At 55.8% G+C, this 23,118-nt stretch overlaps 1 protein-coding gene, 1 non-coding gene and 1 pseudogene across 14 annotated transcripts in view; 2 read left to right on the forward strand and 1 right to left on the reverse strand.

Moving 5' to 3' along the window:
- DIS3L2 (DIS3 like 3'-5' exoribonuclease 2) overlaps positions 1 to 9,055 on the forward strand; it is a 385,922-nt gene extending 376,867 nt beyond the window's left edge. For 7 of the 13 annotated variants that reach the window (XM_054258039.2, XM_035306051.3, XM_078328832.1 and 4 more), the window contains 7 exons: positions 1,579 to 1,762; positions 2,453 to 2,539; positions 5,931 to 6,078; positions 6,449 to 6,579; positions 6,711 to 6,815; positions 7,822 to 7,923; positions 8,471 to 9,055. In XM_054258039.2, the coding sequence (XP_054114014.1) occupies positions 1,579 to 1,762; positions 2,453 to 2,539; positions 5,931 to 6,078; positions 6,449 to 6,579; positions 6,711 to 6,815; positions 7,822 to 7,923; positions 8,471 to 8,635 (922 nt within the window). In that variant the 3' untranslated portion in view covers positions 8,636 to 9,055. Of the gene's footprint in view, positions 1 to 1,578; positions 1,763 to 2,452; positions 2,540 to 5,930; positions 6,079 to 6,448; positions 6,816 to 7,339; positions 7,924 to 8,470 lie in introns of all 13 variants that reach the window. The other 6 variants (XR_013519159.1, XM_078328828.1, XM_002749893.7 and 3 more) reach the window with 4 other exon arrangements.
- Positions 9,056 to 17,559: 8,504 nt separating this feature from the next.
- Positions 17,560 to 22,956, forward strand: LOC144582945 (alkaline phosphatase, germ cell type-like; annotated as a pseudogene).
- LOC144576851 (U6 spliceosomal RNA) lies at positions 22,818 to 22,924 on the reverse strand. Its single transcript, XR_013519442.1, has one exon. It is a non-coding gene; the product is annotated as a U6 spliceosomal RNA (small nuclear RNA).
- Positions 22,957 to 23,118: the final 162 nt, after the last annotated feature.

Below are 23,118 nucleotides of genomic sequence, written 5' to 3' on the forward strand. Positions count from 1 at the left end.
GTCACCTGCCTTACTGTGTGCCACAAGCTGGCCCAAAGAAGTCCCCGCAGAGGAGGAGCCGGGGTGCTGGGCTGGCTTCCCTCTTCCCCGGTGGGTCCTACCCTTGGCCCTATCTGGTGGCATCTGCCTTCCTGGGGCATTTCCCAGCCTTTCTTCCTCTGCAGCTCGGGCTCCCTGGGGAGACAGATGTGTTCTCAGGACAGCCTGGCAGAGCACAGCCACACGTCTGCCCTGGCAGGCCCACTCTGGGTGGAGGAGGGGCTCTACATTGCTGGGGCTCTCTCTCCCTTCCTGTGGCTGGCTTTCTTTCCACAAGCATGGCCAGATGACGAGGCTCACCCGCAGCACTACCCACATCTCCTGGAAAGGAAGTTCATGGCAGGGCTCCCGCTATAGCCAGGCCTGCAGGAACTCCCTCCCTGACTTCTCCCACTACAGGGGAAAGCGTGGAGCTGGGCATGAAGCCTGAGGAAAGGCAGGGAGGGCAGAGTGCCCCCCAGGCTGGGCAAGGCTCCGAAAGCCCTATGTCTCCCTAAGGGGAGCAGCTTTTGCCATGAAGAGGGTCCTGGTCACCAAGGCATGAGAACGTGCCCAAGCACCCATCAGCAAGGCTCCAGCTGTCGTGCTCATGCAATCCTCTTGTCCCACCAAAGGTGGGAAAAAGAAGTATGTGGCCTCCTGCCCAAAATTTGGTGGCAGAGACAGTGGTGCTGACCTCAGTGATACCAGCCCCCCAGCCTTTGCCTGGCTCACCTCCCGCATCGCCTATCGGTCCCTACTCCTTCAGCCTGGGACCTTGGCCTACTCAGTCCTTTCACTGGGAGCCATGTCCATTCACAGTACCTGTTGAGTCTAATGACACCCAAGTGCCATGCAGCCAGAGCAGCAGCTCCTAAAAGGGTGACTCCGGGATCTCATCCCGCCCCCCGTCCTGCCCCATCCCCTGATGAGGGCTTCCCTTTTGCTGCTTCGGACTCTCCTGTTCATCCTCAGAGACCCTATCGGGAGGCTTCCCTCTGACAAGGCACAGTCCCGAGGGGAGAAGAGAGCCCAGCACTCCTGGGACTTTGGGATCTCCTCAGTCCACTCACCACTGCCACACACCCCAGGGAGCCCTCTGAGCAAGGGCTGGACCGGGGCCCCTGTGTTCCCATGGCCTTGGCAGGCACGGTGCCCTTTTACAGTTGGGGCTCCCTGAGGATTTCAGGCATCCTGTCATTCACCAGAGATCTTTCCTCAGCATCTTCTCTGGATCAGGTGGGCTGCTGAGCTCTGAGGCTGCCGTGGTGAATTATTTAGTAGACAGGAGCTTCCCTGCTCTCCAGGGTCCCCCTCTATGGGGGAGCCAGCACACGAGCTAACCAGTCAGAGGAGAAGGCAGTGTAGACTGACCGGTACAGGGGAGACCATGGGGGTGCTGGGCGAGGCGGGGACTTGGCTGAACACATGAGATGGCTGGGAGGTCATCCTCAAGCTGAGACCTGAAGGGTGATAGAGCCAGGCGGGCTGCAGTGTGAGAAAGCCTGCATAGCTGTCCCCCAACCCCAGGGTCCCTCCCATCTTACCCACCCTCTGCAGGCTCGTGGAGGAGTTCATGCTCTTGGCCAACATGGCGGTCGCCCACAAGATCCACCGCGCCTTCCCAGAGCAGGCCCTGCTGCGCCGGCACCCCCCGCCCCAGACACGGATGCTCAATGACCTGATGGAATTCTGTGACCAGATGGGGCTGCCCATGGACTTCAGCTCTGCAGGAGCCCTCAATGTGAGTGCTGGGCAGGGTTCAGGGGAGACTCTGCTTGGTGGAAAGAAGAGAAAGACCTGCAAGGTTGGGGTCTAAGGGCCTCTGCTTCCCTCAGCATCCCTCCCCTTCAGCCAGGTCTCTCCTGTAGGGGAGGAAGGAGGCCCTGGGAGAAAGGCCCCCTCTGAGTCATAGGGGCCCTAATGATGGGTCCTGCCCCCTCACCAGGACTGTGCCAAGCCAGACACCTGGGGGCTCAGCAGAGAGCAGGGGTCCTGTGGCCACAAAGGGCTGGTCTTGGGCCCAGAGGCTTTCAGTGTGGGGGCTGGAATTGTAGGAATCTGGTGCTCCCTGCTTGGGGTGAAGCTAAGGAGCCCAGGGCCTTGGCTCTGGTCCTGGAGGAGGGAGACTTCTCACCCAGGCCTGACTCTGGTGGGAGCAGGGAGGTGCCCTAGTCCAGAGTGCTGGAGTCCAGAGCCCAGCGAGTGTGGGCCAGCCAGCAAGACATGGAAGGGACAGACCTCAGGCCAATGTGGGCCACAGGCTGTGGGCAGCTGACCCCTCTCCCCACCCATACCCTCTGAGCAGGGCTAAGTCCCACAGGCAACTCTGCTCCCCCAGAGCTGGGAAGGAGGTGCTCAGCAGACAATGGGGCCCAGTCTCCCTCTCCGAGCTGCCCCACATGTCACACAGGTTTCTGGGATTTGCTTCTAGAAAAGCCTGACCCAAACATTTGGAGATGACAAGCACTCACTGGCCCGGAAGGAAGTGCTCATCAATATGTGCTCCCGACCCATGCAGGTAAGGAGGGCCCGGCTGCTGTCCCTGTCTGTGCCCAGGAGCACACGGGGCCCCAGACCCGTGGCCTCCATGTGCAAACGCAGCCCACCACCGTTCCTGCCCTGCTCTGGGCATGGCTGGGTGGACAGAGGTGGGGACACTCCTGGGAGTGGGAGGGGAGGCCAACCCCAGGCAGCACCTAGGAGGGGCACCCTGAGCCTCTTGAGTTTGAGCAGCTGCCTCCGGCTCAGACTTGCTCAAGGACAGTGTGCCCTAGAGCTGAAGGGCTACTGAGACCTCCTGTCCGGCTGGAGTCCTGGAGGAGAGACAGCATCCTATGGGGCTTCCTGTCCCAGGGAACACCCCGCAGCCTCCACCTCAGCATGTGGAGTCCAGAACCAGCTGTTGGCCTCTGGCTATTGTGGGAAAGAAACAGACTTGGCTGTGAGCCTGGGCCTGGGCCTGCGGGGAGGCAGCAGCCTGTGGGGTAGACAGCTGGGCTTGCTCTGGGACACCTGTCACACCCCCCTAGGCTTGAGCTTCACCCATGCAGGGCCCTGGCATCCTGGGACCAAGACCCCAGTGGACCCTGGGTCATTGGGAGCTGTGGATACTGATGAGTCTGCTCTGGACCCCAGCCCAGCCCAGGGACAGAGACAGGCTATATTTCAGGGGCTGTCACTCAGCAGATTCAGTCTGTTCACAAGAACTGGATGGCTTTAGCTGACCTCAGCAGATTTATCTTCTGGCACTTCACCTTGTAACCCAGCAGGACAAGCTCTGCCGGGTTGGAAGCCATCAGGGCCTGCTTGGGCCTGGCCGCCCTCACCTGCCCCCAGTCCCAAGTGTCTTCCTGACCAAGCACCTGCGGCACCCAGCAGAGACAGGCTGGGTCGTGCCTGCTGGGCTCTCTCTTTCTACACTCCAGTGGCTCTAGGCCTAGCAGAGAAGACACAGCATCCCCTGAGTCCCAGAACTGCCTCTGGCTCTGCCCCCTGGGCCCCCTCCCATGCCCACGCCTCCACATCCATCCAACTCGAAGGAGGTACAAGCCAAGCCGGAGTTCCAGGGATTGGAGCCGCTCCCGAGTCAGCCAGCGCCTGAAAGGCTGCGTTCTCCTGTCTCACCTGCCAGGGAGCTCTGAGGCGCCCTTCCCTGGAAATCCGATGGCAGGGAATCATCATCAGGTCTCCGGTGTTCCTGTTCCTCAGCCCCAGGAACTGGGGTGGGGACAGGGCAGGGCGGCCGCAGAGAGCACACAAAGGTGTGAGAGGGCATGCGGTCCCCAGTGAGCTTCTGCATCAGAACACCAGGGCTGTCCCAGGGACGACTGGGCCTGTGTGAAAGCCATGGTCCCCACCCATCCCACCTGACCCTGCGCACCTCCAGCAGCCAGGAGAGGCCCTTTGTCATCCTCACCCAGCTTATCTGGGGAACTGGGCCACCGCTGAGAACAAAGCCCAAATGTGTCTGGGTGTGGAGGCTGCGCCCACCTCCCCTGGAGACTTGCCCCAGACTTAACCCAGGGCCCAGCAGGGACTGGAAGGGAAGCAGAGTTAGGGAGCCGAGCAGATCACCACCAGCTGCGCCCTGGATTCCAGGGCCCGTGTGCACAGAGTAATAGGAGCCGGCTGTCTGGCCAAGGCCGCAGGAGGGTGTGAGTGTGCACCAGCAGCCAGGGAGCAAGGGGGCCAGCAAGACGCACGGGTGTGACCTTGGACTTCTACAAGGAACGGATTCACTCGCTCCCAAGCAGCAGCACTGGCCTTGGCCCCCAGCCCTGAAAGCGCCAGGACCACAGGATAAGCAGCTTGAGGGGCTGTGGCCCCAGCTGGGCTGCGCTGTGTGCTGGTCGCAAGAGGCTCTGGGTGTCTCCTGCCCCAGTCCTGCCTCCTGCCCAGCACAAGGGCCTGTGGAACTCAGACCTCTGTCAGCCCCTGGGAGGGTCAGGTGGTTGGGGATGAGAAGGGCCGAGGGTGGCAGGCTGGAAACTGCCTCCCTTGGCTGCTGTGGAGTACTGGGGAGCACAGAGGTGCTGGGGTGAAGCGTGGCTTCAGCTGGGCAGTATCAGTGCCAGAGGGGATGAGGTCAGCCTCAATCAATAGTGGGCCTGGGCTGGAGAGGAAGCGCCAGGAGCCTGAGGCTCAAGTTGCACAGGGTAGGGATGGCATTCTGGGCTTTCTGTCTCACCCACTCTGGCCAGATTGGAGAAGGGACTTGGCGTGTGAAGACCCACAGGCTCCTCAGCTTCTGCATGTGTCTCCATCAGTGTCTGCAGTCCCCGGTCCGACCAAACCACAGGCCGCCTCCTCCTCCTCCTCCTCCTCCTCCTCCTCCTCCTCCTCCTCCTCCTCCTCCTCCTCCTTATCATCCTCCTCCACCTCCTCCTCATCCTCTTCCACCTCCTCCTCCTCATCATCATCATCATCCTCCTCCACCTCCTCCTCATCCTCTTCCACCTCCTCCTCCTCATCCTCTTCCACCTCCTCCTCCTCATCATCCTCCACCTCCTCATCCTCCTCCTCCTCCTCCTCCTTATCATCCTCCTCCACCTCCTCCTCATCCTCTTCCACCTCCTCCTCCTCATCCTCTTCCACCTCCTCCTCCTCATCCTCTTCCACCTCCTCCTCCTCATCATCCTCCACCTCCTCCTCCTCCTCCTCCTCCTCCTCCTTATCATCCTCCTCCACCTCCTCCTCATCCTCTTCCACCTCCTCCTCCTCATCCTCTTCCACCTCCTCCTCCTCATCATCCTCATCCTCCTCCTCCTCCACCTTCTCCTCATCCTCTTCCACCTCCTCCTCCTCATCCTCTTCCACCTCCTCCTCATCATCCTCCACCTCCTCATCCTCATCCTCCTCCACCTCCTCCTCCTCCACCTCCTCCTTGTCATCCTCCTCCTCCACCTCCTCATCCTCCTCCTCCTCCTCATCATCATCCTCCACTTCCTCCTCTACCTCTGCCTCTTCCTCCCCCTCCTTCTCCACCTCCACTGCCTCCTCCCCTCCCCCTCTTTTCTTTCTTCTTCTTCCTGGGCCAGAGTAGCAGCCCCAGCCCCTTGCTGGGGAAGGGTAGACCAGAGACTTGATTCCTGGTAGTACCTGTCCAGGCCATTCTCAGTACTGCCATCTTGAGGGCACCTGGGAGGCCCAGGCAGGCCACATTTGTCTTCTGGAGAGGAGCATGGGGACCCTTGGGCTCTGCCCAGCCAGCCTCCTGGCCTCCCTTTGGGTCCCCTTGTGCAGCAAGGGCCCTAGCCCTGGTCCTCCCTAGCTTCGCTCGGCAGCCGGCAGCTCCTGTGCACACATCACTGCTGATGGCAGGACTGTGGGTGGTACAAGCCCCCCGGGTCTGGCTAGGCACCTCTGGGCTCACCAGACTCTAACCCGCCCCTCCCCACCCCACCCCGCAGATGGCACTGTACTTCTGCTCCGGGCTGCTGCAGGACCCGGCACAGTTCCGGCACTACGCACTCAACGTGCCCCTGTACACACACTTCACCTCGCCCATTCGCCGCTTCGCTGATGTCCTGGTGCACCGCCTCCTGGCTGCCGCACTAGGTGAGGGGTGCAATCGGGGCCCAGGCAGACCTGGGCCAGCTTAGGGCTGCCCACCCCCACAGTGGGTGCTCAGTGGCCCAAGACCACTCTGCCATGACTTCGGAGGTCCAAGGGTCAGGTGACCCAAGCGTAGGCAGCCTGGTCTAGAAACTCTTCCCACAGGCCAGTGCTGCCCTCCCCATAGCCAGCCCTGGACACAGCTGGGAGGAGGGTGCTGACCTTGGAGGGCCACTTTCTGCTGCTCTGGATGCTAGGGGCCTAATCTGACGTCTGGGGCAGAGCACCATGCAGCCTATGCCCCTGCCTTAGCTCTTCCCAGCCCCCAGGCCCACCCTCATGCCCCACCCATGATCCTGCCCCCTCTTCCCAGGCTATAGAGAGCAACTAGACTTGGCACCGGATACCCTGCAGAAGCAGGCAGACCACTGCAACGACCGCCGCATGGCCTCCAAGCGCGTGCAGGAGCTCAGCACCGGCCTCTTCTTTGCCGTTCTGGTCAAGGTGAGCCCTCCAGCCTGGTGCCCCTCACTTCCCTCTGACTCCCAACCCTCCTGGGCACCAACTCACCAGGAGGCTTCAAGGAGCCCAGGGCAGTGCCAGGAGGTGCCATGGCTGCAGCACTGTCCCTGCAGGAGAGTGGCCCCCTGGAGTCAGAAGCCATGGTGATGGGCGTCCTGAACCAAGCCTTTGACGTGCTGGTGCTGCGATACGGCGTGCAGAAGCGCATCTACTGCAACGTGAGTGCCCTGGGAGAGCGGAGGAGGGAGAGGGCAGAGCAGCCCAAGCCGTCCCACACTGGAGGGATGCAGGCTGTGACGGGTCCCACTCCACCCCTCGCTCCCCCAGCCCTAGCACAAAGCCTATCTGATGGGCCTTGCTGAGATACCCACCTCTCCCACCTGGGATGGTGGCTCCAGGCCCAGGGTTGGGCCTGGCCCACTTCCCCCTTTCCCTTCCCCTGTACCCAGGAACCAGAAAGCAGGCCCCTCCATGGGCAGCACAGCTCGGCAGGGTGTGCGGGCTTTGGGGACTGTGCTTATGAGGAACGTGAAGGAATGAAAGGCCAGTGAATGGTCCTTGGCCACTCTGGAAACTGTGTCCCCTGAAGACAAGGGAGAGAACTGTCCCTGACCCGGCTCCTGCGCTGGGTGACTGTTGATTCCCAGTTCTCTCCAAGGGGACATAGACCTGTCCTAATGCCACCTTAGGGGCTTGGCTGCAGCTGGCCCATGTGCCTGGCTTTGAATTTCCTAATATCCAGAGTGCCCGGGGAGTGCAGCGTCCAGCCCATTGTGCGCAGCAAATGTGTTCCTAACCTGGAGCCAGGCAGAAGAGGAAGGACGGAGTCCACCTGCAGACCCTTGGGGCTCTGTCTCCTGAAGTTCAAGTCTAGGTCACCCTGCAGTGGGCCGGGTCCTGCCTGCACTGACAGATGGCACCAGCAGGGGGCGCAGCACTCCGCTGCCACCGTTCTGTGTTCCCACTTCAGTGCAGTGAGCCCTGGGCCCATTAGCACACAGAGCCAGGGGCCTCCAAGCCCCCGCCCTTGGCCCTTGGTCTCTCTCACCTGATGCCTCAGCAGAAGGTGGCCTGGCAGGGCCTCCCTGAAGCTCCTTCCAGCCAGGCAGGGGTGGGCCAGGATGGAGGGCCAAGGGCCGCCTCCAAGCAGTGAAGCCCTCCAAGGTGGAATGGCAGGCAGCAGCGCCCAGGGCTGAGGCCTGAGGCTTGGTGTTTGCACTCCAGGCACTAGCCCTACGGTCCCACCACTTCCAGAAGGTGGGCAAGAAGCCGGAGCTCACGCTGGTCTGGGAGCCTGAGGACACGGAGCAGGAGCCGACACGGCAGGTCAGAACCCCTCTGTGTCCCATCGCCCCAAGTCTTGATGAGCCCTCCCCTGCCTCCTATGGTGTCCCCTGCCCTCATCTGTGTCTCCTGGGCTCCCCCAGCACTGCAGCCTCCTGGGTGGTGTTTCAGGGCCCCCAGGCCCTTCTGGCTCATGTAGACCCCCTCCTGAGGGCCCTGCTTTCTGGCACCACCTTCCCTTCCTTGGGAACAACCACAGTGGAGAGAGGCGGGGCTCTGCTTGTCCCTCTAATGCAGGGGTGCTATCCTTCTGGGGTCCTTTTGAGAGCCTGAGAAAAGCTATGAGTTTACACCCAAGAAACTGTCTGGAACGAGTTTCACCAACAATGTGTCCCCAGAGGTGGATCCGGGCCCTCAGGTTGTGCTTCGTAAGCCTTGGGAGCGCCCAAGATGCCTCTCACTCCAGCTGGAGCAGGCCCCTGTTACAGATGGGCCAGCAGAGGCCTCCAGAGGCTGAGGGAGGGGCCTGGGTCCTGCTGCAGGGACCGAGGCAGCTGTCCTTGTCCCCTCACGACTGTGTTCTGCACAGGTCATCACCATCTTCAGCCTGGTGGAGGTGGTCCTGCTGCAGGGACCGAGGCAGCTGTCCTTGTCCCCTCACGACTGTGTTCTGCACAGGTCATCACCATCTTCAGCCTGGTGGAGGTGGTCCTGCGGGCAGAGGCCACAGCCCTCAAGTACAGCGCCATTCTGAAGCGGCCAGGCACCCTGGGCCACCTGGGCCCTGAGAAAGAGGAGGAGTGTGACAGCGAACCTGAGGACTGAGGCGCCAGCAGAGCTCGACCCACCACCTGCGCCACCTGCCGGCCGCACCGCGTTGGCTTTAGGAATAAGACCTCTTGACATGGAGGGAGACTTTTAATTTGGTTTTTAACAACTCAGGGGTTTGTTTTTATTTAATTTTTGCAGTTCAACTTTTAAACAAACTACAGGGGAGAGGGTGGGGCTGGAAGGAAGGCTGAGGCCTGGTCAGCAGTAACCCCAGCAGAGCAGGCCCTAGTCCTTCTGGGAGGCCAGCCCCCCTTTTCTCTGGGCCCTTCTGCCCTCCTCTGCCCAGGAAACGGGGGTTTTCAGCAAATCAGTGTCACAGAATAAAATCAAGTGTGAAGTGCCATCTGGTGTGTGAGGCGCCTCTGGGAAGCCTGGGCAGCAGGGTACCCCTTGCACCCAGGACAAGGGACGCAGCTCAGGCTCCACCCCTCGCTGCTGAGCCGATGTCACCACCTGGAGCCTTCCTGTCAGTTCCAGCATAATTCAGAGCCGGCCGCCTGGCAGATTGATGCCGGAGTTTCATTCTGCCTGATTAAAAATGTAGCCCCCGTCAACCTGATGCATGTGGCTCTGTCCAGCCCTGTCCCCGCTTCCTCTCTGCACCAGCTCTGTAGGGCCTGGTGGGGGTTGTGGGTGCTGTGACACCCCCTCCCCTCAAGCAGCACTCTGTGAGGCCCTGTCCCCAGCTCTGGTGTGAGTTGGTGCCCGGCAGCCCCAGGCCAATCCTGTGCTCTGGCAGTGCCAAGGGAGCCTGGACAGAGAAACAGGCCTGGGCTTGGGGAAGGGAGGAGGGCCCTCCAGCCCCTTCCCAACCAGGAGAAGAAAGCGGCTCCTGGTGACACAGCCTGGCCCTGTCGCCCACCCAGTGTTCCGAGCACCCACAGATCCCACCTGCCTTGGTCCCAGGCAGAGCTGGCCGGCCGCTGGGCAGTCCCTTCCCCAGCCAGCCGGAGCCCAGCCTGCACTCCTTCCCATCTCAGTGAGGGAAGCTCCCTGGCTTGGCTTCCCGAGAGCTGCCAGAAACTAGGATGAAAGCCACGGTGAGCCCGGCCTCTGCTCCCCGCACCATTTCCTGGGGTGTCAGGATTAACAAGCTCATTTGATCTGGTTACAGTGAATTTTCTTCAAAGAAACGCTCAATAGGGTCCCTTGTCAGAGCCTCGCGTGCCTGGACCACAGTGACTGGGCACGGCTGCCTTTGTTCTGCCACCATCAAATGGGGCTGGCTGTGGGAGGGGACCAAAGACATCCCTCACCTGCCCCTGGTGCCCTTCCCTCCTCCAGGGCTCAGCCACCTCAGGTGGCCTCAGTCTGTGTATCCTCACACTCCCAAGATGTCCCATCTGTTCCTGTCCCCAGAGCCTTCTGGAGCCAAGTATGTGTAGGGACAGGTGAGCATCTGAGGGTTTGCTGTTGGGGTAAAGGCTATGTGTGGGGTGCTGCCAGGACCCAGGCAGCCTGTGAGAGCCCCAAAGAGGAGACACCTCAGCCCCCCTCCCCTCTACACTCCCCACCCTCTCAGGAGACACCCCAGCCCCCCCTCCCCTCTACACTCCCCACCCTCTGAGGAGACACCCTAGCCTCTCCCCTCTGCTCTAAACTCCCCACCCTCTGAGGAGACACCCCAGCCCCCCCCTCTACACTCCCCACCCTCTGAGGAGACACCCCAGCCCCCCCCACACTCCCCACCCTCTGAGGAGACACTCCAGTCCGTCCTCCCCCCTACACTCCCCACCCTCTGAGGAGACACTCCAGTTCCCCCCTCCCCTCTACACTCCCCACCCTCTGAGGAGATACCCCAGCCTCTCCCCTCCGCTCTACACTCCCCACCCTCTGAGGAGACACCCCAGCCCCTCCCCTCTACACTCCCCACCCTCTGAGGAGACACTCCAACCCCCCACTACACTCCCCACCCTCTGAGGAGACACTTCAGTCCCCCCTCCCCTCTACACTCCCCACCCTCTGAGGAGACACTCCAACCCCCCCCTACACTCCCCACCCTCTGAGGAGACACCCCAGCCCCTCCCCTCTACACTCCCCACCCTCTTAGGAGACACCCCAGCCCCCCTCCCCGCTGTGCTGTGGCAGCGGGTACTGTGGATTTGGGGACGTTCTTGGATGGTGCACATGTCTCTGGGGAACCGTATCTGCTGCAGTAGGAAAGATACTCAAGTGTCTTTAGCTCAAGACCAACACTGCCCTTGGCTCAGGTTGGGACTTCAACTATTGCTATAGAGCAGTAATGGTTAAAATAAGGTTTTGGAATTTATTAAAATATTTTTGGCTGGGCATGGTGGCTCACGCCTGTAATCCCAGCACTTTGGGAGGCTGAGGCAGGTGGATCACTTGAGGTCAGGAGTTCAAAACGAGTTTGGCCAACATGGTGAAACCCTGTCTCTACCAAAAATACAAAACAATTAGCTGGGTATGGTGGCACACACCTATAATTTCAGCTACTTGAGAGGCTGAAGCAGGAGAACTGCTTGAACTCGGGAGGTGGAGGTTGCAGTGAGCCAATATCGTGCAGCTGCACTCCAGCCTGGGTGACAGAGCAAGAAAAAGATTTTTGTTATTGATCAAATACTGTTTAGACTAGATTGACACGTAAAAGTTTTGTGAGAGGATAATACGTTGTGTTTTCTCCATTGTATTAAAGTATCTATTGAAAATCAAGTGACAGCTTTTACAAGGGGCAAAGTCACTTGTTCTTTAACATACAGCTTTTTTATTAGTTCTGAATTAGAAACGGCATCTGTTTTAGGTCTCAAGATACAACTTGGCTGTTCCTTTCTGTATATTTACACTGTTTTCTCTAGGAATGGTATATGTAATTATATATTGGCCCTGCACCAAATGGAAGTGATGTTTATTTAATAGCTTTTTGATGCCTTATGTTACCAAATATACAGTAAAGGCTGGGGGCGGTGGCTCACGCCTGTAATCCCTGCACTTTGGGAGGCCAGATGAGTGGATCACCTGAGGTCAGGAGTTCGAGACCAGCCTGGCCAATGTGGTGACCCATCTCTACTAAAAATACAAAAATTAGCTGGGGATGGTGGTGGGCACCTGTAATCCCACCTACTTGGTAGGCTGAGGCACGAGAATCCTTGAACCTGGGAGGAGGAGGTTGCAGTGAGCTGAGATCGCACCATTGCACTCCAACCTGGGCAACAGAGCGAGCCTCCGTCTCCAAAAAAGTAAATAAAAATTTAAAAAGAAAAAAAATACAAAAATTAGCCAGGCATGGTGGTGGGTGCCTGTAATCCCAGCTACTCAAGAGGCTGAGGCAGGAGAATTGCTTGAACCCAGGAGGCGGAGGTTGGCGCCACTGCACTTCAGCCTAGGGGACAGAGGGAGACTGCGTCCTAAAAAATACATAAATAAATAGAAACAGGGTTTTGGTATGTTGCTCACTATGTTGTGAACTTTTTCATGCGCCTGAGCAAGATTGGAGAGCACACACACACACCAATGTCACTTGCAGTAAACAAAAGATATTTGTCCACATTCAAAGTGTGTGGTGACACCCTGGCCACATGGGGACACTTGGCTAACCTGCCTCCTACCGTCCTGCCAGAGTCACCTGACTGTCGTGATATCTGGTTACAGCCCTTCCTCTGAGGTCCAGGAATTTCAAAGCAGAAGCAGCAGTCTTTCCCAGTGGAGGAAGAGATAAAGCCTCCATTCCTGGGATTCCTGGTTACTGTCACCTGGGGCCAGGGGAGGCCCAGGCTGTGGCGTGTACTCTTTGAGGATTGGTCGTCTTGGTCCTTCTGGTCTCTGAGAAGGAAGGGCTGTTCCTGTAGGACACCATTTGGATTCCTTAGCACCCTCTACCACCTGATGCCCTTGAGGACACCAAGCTCCATGCAGTCCCGACCATGTCCAGCTCAGTGCCAGAGCCAGGGTGGGGCTGAGTCCACCCCTTCACCAGCTACTGCCAACCACGGATGAATGGCTTCTGCCTGCCTCCTGCCCTCCAGATCTCACCAGGACATCTCACTAAGAAATATGATGACAGCCCTTGCCACTCAGGGGAGAGCATGGCAGGGGCTGGGAATGAATGTTGTCACCAAACAACACCCAGCAGGGTGTGGTGGCTCACACTTGTGATCCCAGTGCTCGGAGGATCACTTGGGGTCAGGAGCTTGAGAGCAGCCTGGGCAACATAGTGAGACTCTACCAAAAAAAAAAAAAAAAATTAGCCAGGCATGATGGCTGGTGCCAATAAGCCCAGCTACTTGGGAGGCTGAGGCTGAGGCAGCGAGCCATGATCACGGCACTGCAGTACAGCCCAGGTGACAGAGTGAGACCCTGTCTCAAAAAAAAAAAAAAAAAAAAAAAAGGAGAGTGCAGTGGCTCATGTCTGTAATCCAGACACATTGGGAGGCTGAGGTGTGAGGATCCCTTGAGCCCACGGTGTTGGAGACCAGAGAGCAAGACCATGTCTTTACACAAAATAAAAAACCAGCCAGGTGTGGTGGCACATGCCAGTGGTCCCAGCTGCTTGGGAGGCTGAGGTGGGAAGACTACTTGCACCTGGGAGGCCGAAAGCTGCACGGAGCCATAACTGAACCATCACACTCCAGCCTGGCTGACACAGAATGAGACTGTCTCCAAAACCAAAACAATTCCAACTCGAAAAATCATCATGGAGTGGCTGCAAAAGCTCCTGATTGGCTTTCTTTGGAGTGAATCAATGAATTAAGGCCCTGACAGTGAGTCTTCTCCAAAATTTAGCCCACAATTTTCCTAACTCAGCAAGATGAAGCAGGAAGTCTTGGGAACTGGGGGGGGCGACTAGTAGGGGGCCCCATGAGGGCGACATCTTCCCTGAGAACCCCAGGACAACAGTGGGAAGCCAGGCAGGGTGCAGGCAGGAGAACCCCAGAAAGCTCAGCCGGAGGGGAGGCATATGGGCGTGGTGGGGAGTGGGGTGGGACAGGCAGAGGCTGGGCAGCAGGTGAGGTCCCCTGGGCTCTGGGGACCAAGCCTGGGGCTCGGGGTGAGCAGGCCTGAGTGGAGGAGGGCTGCTGTGTTGAGCGGGGGCGGGTGGAGCTGGAGGAGCCTTTTCTTCTCGGACCAATTTCTGAATTGTGCTACAAAACACAGTTCGTCACACTCACCTCCTTCACCGTTTCCAAGTGTGCAGGGCGGCCGCGTTGAGTACACGTACATTGTTGTGCAGCTGATCCCCAGAACGTTCTCATCCTGCAGCCCCGAAGCTCTGTCCCCGTTAAACTCCAACTCTAACCCCAACCCCAGCCCTAATCCTAACCCATTTCCCCTCCCCCAGTCCCAGGTAACCTCCATCCACTTCCATCTCTACGAATTTGACTCCTCTAGGGACCTCAGAAAGTGTGTTCGTGTGTATGTGCCCCTTTTGTTACTGTTTTTAAGAACCTTATTTTACAGGTGACAGGATTGGTTCTTTTGCGACTCTCATATTTCACGAGCATAATGTCCTCACAGTCCTCCAGGCTGTAGCAGGGTCTTCTGCAGGGCCTCCTTCCTTTTCAAGGCTGTATGATATTCCCTTGGGTGTATGACCCCATTTGGTTTTTCCATTGTCTGTTGATGGATGCTTGGGTTTCTTCTACCTTTTGGGATTTGTTTTTTTGTTTGTTTGTTTTTTTTGGGAGACAGAGTCTATTTGTGTTTACCCAGGCTGGCCTGGAACTCCTGAGCTCAAGCAATCCTCCGATCTTGGCCTCCCAAAGGCTGGGATTATAGGTGTGAACCACTGTGCCCAGCATCCTTTATTCTTGTTTTGAAAAATTTTCCAAATTTTATTAAGACTGTAACAAACCAGCCAGGCACGGTGGCTCACGCCTGTAATCTCAGCACTTTGGGAGGCCGAGGCAGGTGGGTGGCTTGAAGCCAGTAGTTCAAGACCAGCCTGGCCAACATGATAAAACACCATCTCTACTAAAAATACAAAAAAATTAGCTGGGTGTGGTGGCATGTGCTTGTAGTCCCAGCTACTCAGGAGGCTGAGGCAGGAGAATCACTTGAACCTGGAAGGTGGAGGTGGCAGTGAGCCAAGATCAGCCACTGCACTGCAGCTTGAGTGACAGAGTGAAAGGCTGAAAAAGTGGTTTTCCAAAAATGAAAAAAAAGTCTGGGCGTAGTGGCTCACGCCTGTAATCCCAGCACTTTGGGAGGCCGAGGCGGGTGGATCACCTGAGGTCAGGAGTTCGAGACCAGCCTGACCAATATGGTGAAACCCCATCTCAATTAAAAAAAAAAAAGAAAAGAAAAAAGACTGTAATAAACCCTTGGATGGAAAACGTTTATAATGGTAACTTCTGTAATGTAAACTAAAAAGTAAAAAGAGTTAAAAATTAAAATGTCAATGAACCTGAAACAGAATAAACATAAAGTGGAAAACCACGTGGAACCAATCACTGTGTTATTTAGAAAAACACGCCTATGTGGTAAAACAGTCAACAGCAAAGGCAAAATGACCAAAATACAGGACAGTCGTTACCTCTGGGGAGAAACATGGGAGACTCAGAGGCTCTCAACGTCTCAGTGAGTCTCTTTCTCACAAAAGAGTTAACCCTGCAGAGCAAAGAAGGACTTGCTTTTGTTATTAGTCTTTAAATGGAATAGATGGAAAATATTCTTTGCGTGACCACAACAAATGGAAACTATGTTAATGAAGTTCAGCCATTCTTCTTCTGTTTTACTTATAATAACATAAGCCGGAAATCTGGGAGTAACCCTTGACCACTCCCTCATAGACCAAGTCCATTAAATTATCATTTCTGATCACGCCTATAATGCCAGCACTTTGAGAAGCCAAGGCAGGCAGATCCCTTGAGGCCAGGACTTCAAGACCAGCTTGACCATGATGGTGAAACCCCATCTCTACCAAAATTATGAAAATTAGCCAGGCACAGTGACTCATGCCTGCAATACCAGCGGCTCGGGAGGCTGAGGCAGGAGAATTACTTGAACCTGGAAGTGGGGGTTGCTGTGAGTCAAGTTCGTGCACTCCAGCCTGGACAACAGACTGAGACTCCATCCAAACAAAATCCAAAAAGCATCATTTGTATTCTTCCTCACCCACAGCACCAAGCCCTGGTCCCAGCCACCTTGATTCTCCCCGGAAACCCAAATCCCTTCCCTCCTCCTTAACACCCCGTTCTAATCCAGTCTCCACACAGCGGCCAAAGCCAGCACTTTAAAACCTGATGAACTTTGTCTCTCTTCGACTTGAATCTCTCTCCCCACTCTCCTGTTCTATCAGAAGCAACAAAGACACAAGTAGATTGCCCAAGGCCACACAGCAGGACATGGCAGAGGCAGGATTCAAAATCTACTAGTCTTGACAGTCCACGTGTCTCATCACTCACTATCCCACCTTGGGTGATCCCAGAAAAGGGTCGGCCCTAACACAGGGTGATCTCAGAGACAGACCATTTCTCCTCCCGTCGCCTCCTCACCCCCTTCATCAGCCTAACTCCTAGTGATCCCTAATTCTCAGCTCCAACCACACTCTCTAGGAAAGGCCTTCCTACCCCTTGCCCTAGTCCAGCAACTCCCCACACTTTGACCGCCAGTGCTTCGTGCATCTCTCAAAACGTTCCTCTTCCGCTAGATGGTGCCCTCCACGAGGGCAGAGGTCTGTCTGCCCACCATTAAGCACTCTGCTTCCTCTCCAGATCCATTTCTCCTGAATGTGGGCCCAGATTGGTGGCTCAAGTCTACAGTCCTAGCAGTGCTGGAGGATCACTTGAACCCAGGAGTTAAAGACCAGCATGGGTACCATAGGGAGATCCTGCCTCTCAACAAAACTAAAAATTAGCTGCATGTAACATAGATACATGGGAGGCTGATGTGGGAGGATCGCTTGAGCCTGGGAGGTGTGGCGTGATTGCACCTCTGCACTCCAGCCTGGGTGACACAGCCAGACCCTGTCTCATAAACATAAGTTAATAATAAAGGCGAGGAAGAAAAAAAATGATGGGGGGATATGTGAACTGCAGAAACACTTTCTAAGTCAGCCTGAGGTTATCACAACATCAGAGCCCCACGTGAGAGGCTACAGTTCTGGGTGTGCCCAGGGCCCATGGAAAACAGACTCACCCCAGCTCCATCTACCTGTGCAAGGGAACAGGGGTCAACCTCAAGTGCCTGGGTGGCCCGGGGCGCTGGCCTCTACCCCACCTACATCATCCAAACATCCTGTGACTGCACCCACGAAAACACACACACAATCACACACAACATGTGAGCAATGGGTGAGACTGGCCTGGCCCCACTCAGTGTTGTCACGATTGGCCTCACAGGGGCTCACAGCCCTGGAGCTCTGGGCCCAGATTTCTGCCAGCCCCACCTGTCCAGGTCAAGACCAGATGACGGAGCAAATGGGTGCCAGGGCAGCAAGGCCCCCACGTGCCCCTTTCATCAGGACGCTGAACCCAGGCCCTGACCCAGGCTGTGTGCCTCCAGCTTCCCCTCCTCTTGGTACCAGAACAGAGCCTGGTCCCAGCTCCCAGGAAATACAGAAATCAATGAATGGGTGAATTAACGAGTGACAGGGTGTCTTGTTCCACACAGGACAATGAGCAGGGGTGGGGGGCGGGCTCCTGGCTGCAGGGGGAACACCACACTCACCCAGATGGCATCTGCACCCAACACCCCACCTTTCCCTGGGGGACACCTGGCCCCGCCCTGAGCCACCTTTCTCAGGACCCCAGCCCAGCCCAGCCACACCCTGCCACACCCTTCAGACAGGGTGGCTTCAGGTCCAGAGGCTGGACCAGGTCAAGGGGGCAACAAACAGAAGGGCAGGGCCATTTCTCCCGGATTTAAACCCAGGCAGCCTGGAGTGCAGCTGCTACTCCATACCTGGTATTCCCGCCTCACCACTCTCCTGCTCCCTCCAGACATGCAGGGACCCTGGCTGCTGCTGCTGCTGCTGCTGGGCCTGAGGCTACAGCTCTCCCTGGGCATCATCCCAGGTGATGAGGCTCCCCCCGTTGCCCCTACACACGGGGCACCCCCAGCCCAGGCTGACCTGATCTTTGCTCTCCCCTTGGCTAGTTGAGGAGGAGAACCCGGCCTTCTGGAACCACCAGGCAGCCGAGGCCCTGGATGCTGCCAAGAAGCTGCAGCCCGCACAGACAGCCGCCAAGAACCTCATCCTCTTCCTGGGAGACAGTGAGGGAGCCAGACTGTCCAGCCCGCAGCCCTCACGGCCCCAGCACCCAGACTGTCGGTGGTTCCAGGACAGCCCTGGGGCCCAAGCCTCACACATTTCTGCTCCTTCAGGGATGGGGGTGTCTACGGTGACAGCCGCCAGGATCCTAAAGGGGCAGAAGAAGGGCAAACCGGGGCCTGAGACACCCCTGGCCATGGACCGCTTCCCATACGTGGCTCTGTCCAAGGTGAGGGCTGGCCCACCTCGGAGTCCTCCAAGCAGAGAAGAGGAATCCTGGCTATGGAGGGCTGGAGGAGGGAGGGACCCTAAACTCCTGGGGCTGGAGTAAGATCTGGAGGCAGCTGCAATCCCAGAGGACAGAGATCATGGTCTGGGTCTGGGTGCCTGCCCCAGAGAAGAGCCCAGAGTCTCTGTCCCCAGACATACAGTGTAGACAAGCATGTGCCAGACAGCGCAGCCACAGCCACGGCCTACCTGTGCGGGGTCAAGGGCAACTTCCAGACCATCGGCCTGAGCGCAGCCGCCCGCTTTAACCAGTGCAACACGACCCGCGGCAACGAGGTCGTCTCCGTGATGAACCGGGCCAAGAAGGCAGGTGAGCTGGGGCCGCTGCGGGGTCAGGGCCGGGTCACAGACCTGTGTCGCATATCCTGACCTCTGTCACCTTCAGGGAAGTCAGTGGGAGTGGTGACCACCACACGGATGCAGTACACCTCACCAGCCGGCACCTATGCACACACAGTGAACCGTAGCTGGTACTCAGATGCTGACATGCCCACCTCGGCCCGCCAGGAGGGTTGCCAGGACATCGTCACGTAGCTCATCTCCAACATGGACATTGACGTGAGACCCCCAAGGCCAAGGGCTGGGGCTGGGCAGACAGTAGCAGGGGGCACCAGCTGTGACCCAGGCAATCAACAGCCTAATCTGGGCCAGCAGGGTCTGGAGGTGGGGTTGGGGCATAGAAGCAGCCAGGCCAGACCCTTTCCACAGGCCTGCAGAGGAGAGCCAGGGTCTGTGCATGAGGAGGGGGCACAGGGCCAGCCAGGCCCCAAACCCACCTACCCCATCCTCTATGCCCAGGTGATCTAGGAGGTAGCCAAAAGTACATGTTTCCCTTGGGCACCCCAGACCCTGAGTAGCCACATGGCTATAGGCAGGACAGGATAAGGAGGGACAGGAAGAACCTGGTGCAGGAATGGCTGGCAAAGCCCCAGGTGATCGGAGCTGGTGGGTGCTGGGTCACAGCAGGGGGAGTGCAGGGGTGTGGGGCTTGGGGCTGTGGGCTGAGGCCTGGCTGTGTCCCTGCAGGGTGCCCGGTATGTGTGGAACTGCACTGAGCTCATGCAGGCTTCCCTGGACCCATCTGTGACCCACCTCATGGGTAATGACCCCCTTCCTGCCCTGGCACCCCTCAGATGGCATCTTCCAAGCCTGTGTGCAGGTCTGCCAGCACCTCCCACCCCCAGCCTGCCAGTCACCACGGAACCCCTTGTCCCATAGACCTCTTTGAGCCCGGAGACATGAAATATGATATCCACCAAGACTCCACACGAGACCCCTCCCTGATGGAGATGACAGAGGCCGCCCTATGCCTGCTGAGCAGGAACCCCTGAGGATTCTTCCTCTTTGTCGAGGGTGTGTGATGGCCCCTGGTGAGTGGGAGTAGGGGGTTGGCGCAGGGCAGGTTCAAGCATCACCCTCCTCTGGCCTTCTTGCAGGTGGCCACATCGAATATGGTCATCATGAAAGCAGGGCTTACCGGGCACTGACTGAGATGAGTGAGACCCCATCTCTACAAAAAACAACTGAGCCCAGGGAGGTGGATCCTGCAGTGAAACAGGATTGCACCACCGCACTCCAGCCTGGGCAACACAGCAAGACCCTGTCTGAATACACACACACACACACACACACACACACACACACACACACACATTTGAGGACCTGGCTCTCTCAGAACATTTTTTTTTTTCAATTCTAGGTTTTAGTGGCTGTCACAAAAATACGGGAGGTGATCAGAAGGTAGACACCTTTACCTGGCCTTACTACATCATCATACCCATTGCTACGTTTCACCCACCACATTTGCAAAGGTTCTGGTAAAATCCAGCTGGTGTATTTCTGTCTTCCCAGCTGTCAGGTGGTTAGGAAGTCCCTCTTTCTAACAAATCGGGAGGAGCTGCATGTTTATGTTTACATGTGCGCTCATACCCACGACTTCTATATTCTAAAAGTGGAAACGTTTTAAAAACAGATTATTCTGGCCAGGTGTGGTGGCTCATGCCTATAATCCCAGCACTTTGGAAGGCTGAGGCCAGGGGATCACCTGAGGTCAGGAGTTTGAAACTCGCCTGGCCAACATGGTGAAACCCTGTCTCTACCAGAAATTCAAAAATTAGCCAGATGTGGTGGCATGCACCTGTAATCCCAGCTATGTACGAGGCTGAGACAAGAGAATCGCTTGAACCCAGGAGGCAGAGGTTGCAGTGAGCCGAGATTGCCCCATTGCACTCCAGCCTGGGTGATGAGAGTGAAACTCCATCTCAAAAAAAAAAAAAAAAATTATTCTGAAATGAGATCATTCCGTTCTCAAGCTTCCTTTACCTGTGTAGAAATGACAGTTTATCAGTCCATTACATTGACCACAAAATCTAGTGTCAGAGAAAATATTTTCAAACTTCTGCTCAAAAATATGCCATTTCCTTAGCATGAGTCTTCATTGAAAGAGAATTACCCTCTCATTTTTTCATTGAAAGGACATCTTTACCTTGAACAGACACAGGGAAAATATATTTTCTATTTTCAATCTTTTCCCGATGCATCTAGAATGGACAGCTCTTTTCACCTCCAACACAGTCAGTAAATTGGACTTCGGGAAGGAGCGAGCAAGAGTTAGGAAGAGAAGAAGAACGAGGACCATGTGGTCATTACTTTGTGACTCATTCTATGTGGCTGGAAAGTTTCCATGGTCATACTCAATCCTCTTACAAAATCTCTCAACGTTTCTACTCTTTTTTTTTTTTTTTTTTTTTAAAAGACAGGGTTTCACCACGTTGGTCAGGCTGGTCTTGAACTCCCGACCTCAGGTGATCCACTCGCCTTGACCTCCAAAGTGCTTGGATTACAGGCATGAGCCACCATGCCCGGCCACAACATTTCTACTCTTATGTGGCAATCTAAGCTTTACAAACCAACCCCACTGCCTTCTGCCACGTTCCATGTGGCTCTAGGCTGCTTCTTTCCTGTGCCGTGGACTGGGGATCAGCCAGAGAGCGAGTGGTAAGGATGATTTGTATCCAGAATCCTTTTTATAATGACCCTGTCTGAGTGGCTGTTCCATCTGTGGTTGCGTTTCCATCGTTCCTCACGGCATTGTTTTCATTTAAAAAGGCATTTGCTGTTGGCAATATCTTATCTGCTATATCTTCCATTTAGCTGCGCACACAAAAAAATGAAAGAAGTGGTTTGCATATTTCCCTATTGGAACAGCACCTGGCAAACACCTTCGGCTGAGCCACGCTGGGAACATCTGTGCTTTCAGCCCACTGCAAAGCAAACCTCCCACACTGGGTAATTTGCTCGAACACGAGTTTATTCCAATCTTCGGCAGTGTTTTCTCTACATCTTCCAACGTGTTTGCTGACAAAGAAATGCCTTTTGGTTTGTCGGCAGATCATTTACTGCTCATTGTTTCTGCCATGTTTCCTGCAGCAGAAAGAATAAGTGTCTGCTTGGTGGTAGGTGTTTTTAGTCTCATGCTATCATGCAAAAACTTTAAAAAAGCTTTCCAAATATTTATCATTGCTTAGGGAAATACTAAGAAGTACTGGGCTGAACTGCCAGAGCTTTAAACATTGATGAGCGCCTAGTGCAGTGGATCATGCCTGTAATCCCAGCACTTCGGAAGGCAGAGGCGGCCAATCGCTAGAGGTGAGGAGTTTGAGATCAGCCTGGCCAACAGGAAGAAACCCTGTCTCTACTGAAAATACAAAAATCAGCCCAGGGTGGTGGCAGGTGCCTGTAATCCCAGCTACTTGGGAGGCTGAGGCAGGAGAATCCCTTGAACCTAGGAGGCAGAGTTTGCAGTGAGCCCAGACCCCACCAATACTCCAGACTGGGCGACAGAGTGAGACACCAACCAAAAATAAAAAATTTGATGGGAACAAATCATGTGACTTTTTCTTTTCTTTTTGAGACAGAGTTTCGCTCTTGTTACCCAGGCTGGAGTGCAATGGCGCGATCTTGGCTCACCGCAACCTCTGCCTCCTGGGTTCAGGCAATTCTCCTGCTTCAGCTTCCTGAGTAGCTGGGATTACAGGCACGCACCACCATGCCCAGCTAATTTTTTGTATTTTTAGTAGAGACGGGGTTTCACCATGTTGACCAGGATGGTCTCGATCTCTTGACCTCGTGATCCACCCACCTCAGCCTCCCAAAGTGCTGGGATTACAGGTGTGAGCCACCGTGCCCGGCGCATGTGACTTTTTCTTTGGCTCTGAACGCTTAGTTTCAGATGCCTTGACAATCATGAGGATTTCACACTGTTGATCAAATACATTCTTCAAGCACAAGGCACCCAAGGCAAGCTTCAGCAGTAACCACAGAGTGGGGGGACTCAGAGAGTTTTGTTTGCTGATTTTTTTTTTTTCAAGACGGGGTTTCACCATATTGGTCAGGCTGGTCTCAAAGTCCTAACCTCAGGTGATCCGCCTGCCTCAGCCTCCCAAAGTGCTGGGATTATAGGTGTGAGCCACCGCGCCTGGCTTGTTTGCTAATATTTTATATTGGGGTAATTTTTGGTCAGTTGCTTCCCCAAGTGACCTGAGCTCTGCCAGGAGTAGTAAGGAGCTCTCAGCTCTCCCTTCTGCTGTGGGTCACCCACTCTGGATTATTGGTGTTAGTTGCAGATTCTTTTTTTTTTCTTTAAAAAAAAAATATGGAACACTTCACGAATTTGCCTGTCATCCTTGCGCTGGGGCCGTGCTAATCTTCTCTGTATCGTTCCAATTTTAGTATCTGTGCTGCGGAAGCGAGCACAATTGCAGATTCTTTACAGGAATCTTGTGTGAGCCTCTTGGGCATTTTGGGGGCTGAGTTTGGTTAAAACTAGATTATACAATTGTAAACCAAAAATAAAATTCTAAGGCCACCCAGCCATCTAAAAAGCCTTCGCCTTGGCCAGGACATTGTAAAATTTAACCTCAAGGACTGCTTCCAGCCCTGAGGGGAAG

This window comes from Callithrix jacchus, chromosome 6 (assembly GCF_049354715.1).
Source record: "Callithrix jacchus isolate 240 chromosome 6, calJac240_pri, whole genome shotgun sequence".
NCBI classification, from domain to species: domain Eukaryota; kingdom Metazoa; phylum Chordata; class Mammalia; order Primates; family Cebidae; genus Callithrix; species Callithrix jacchus.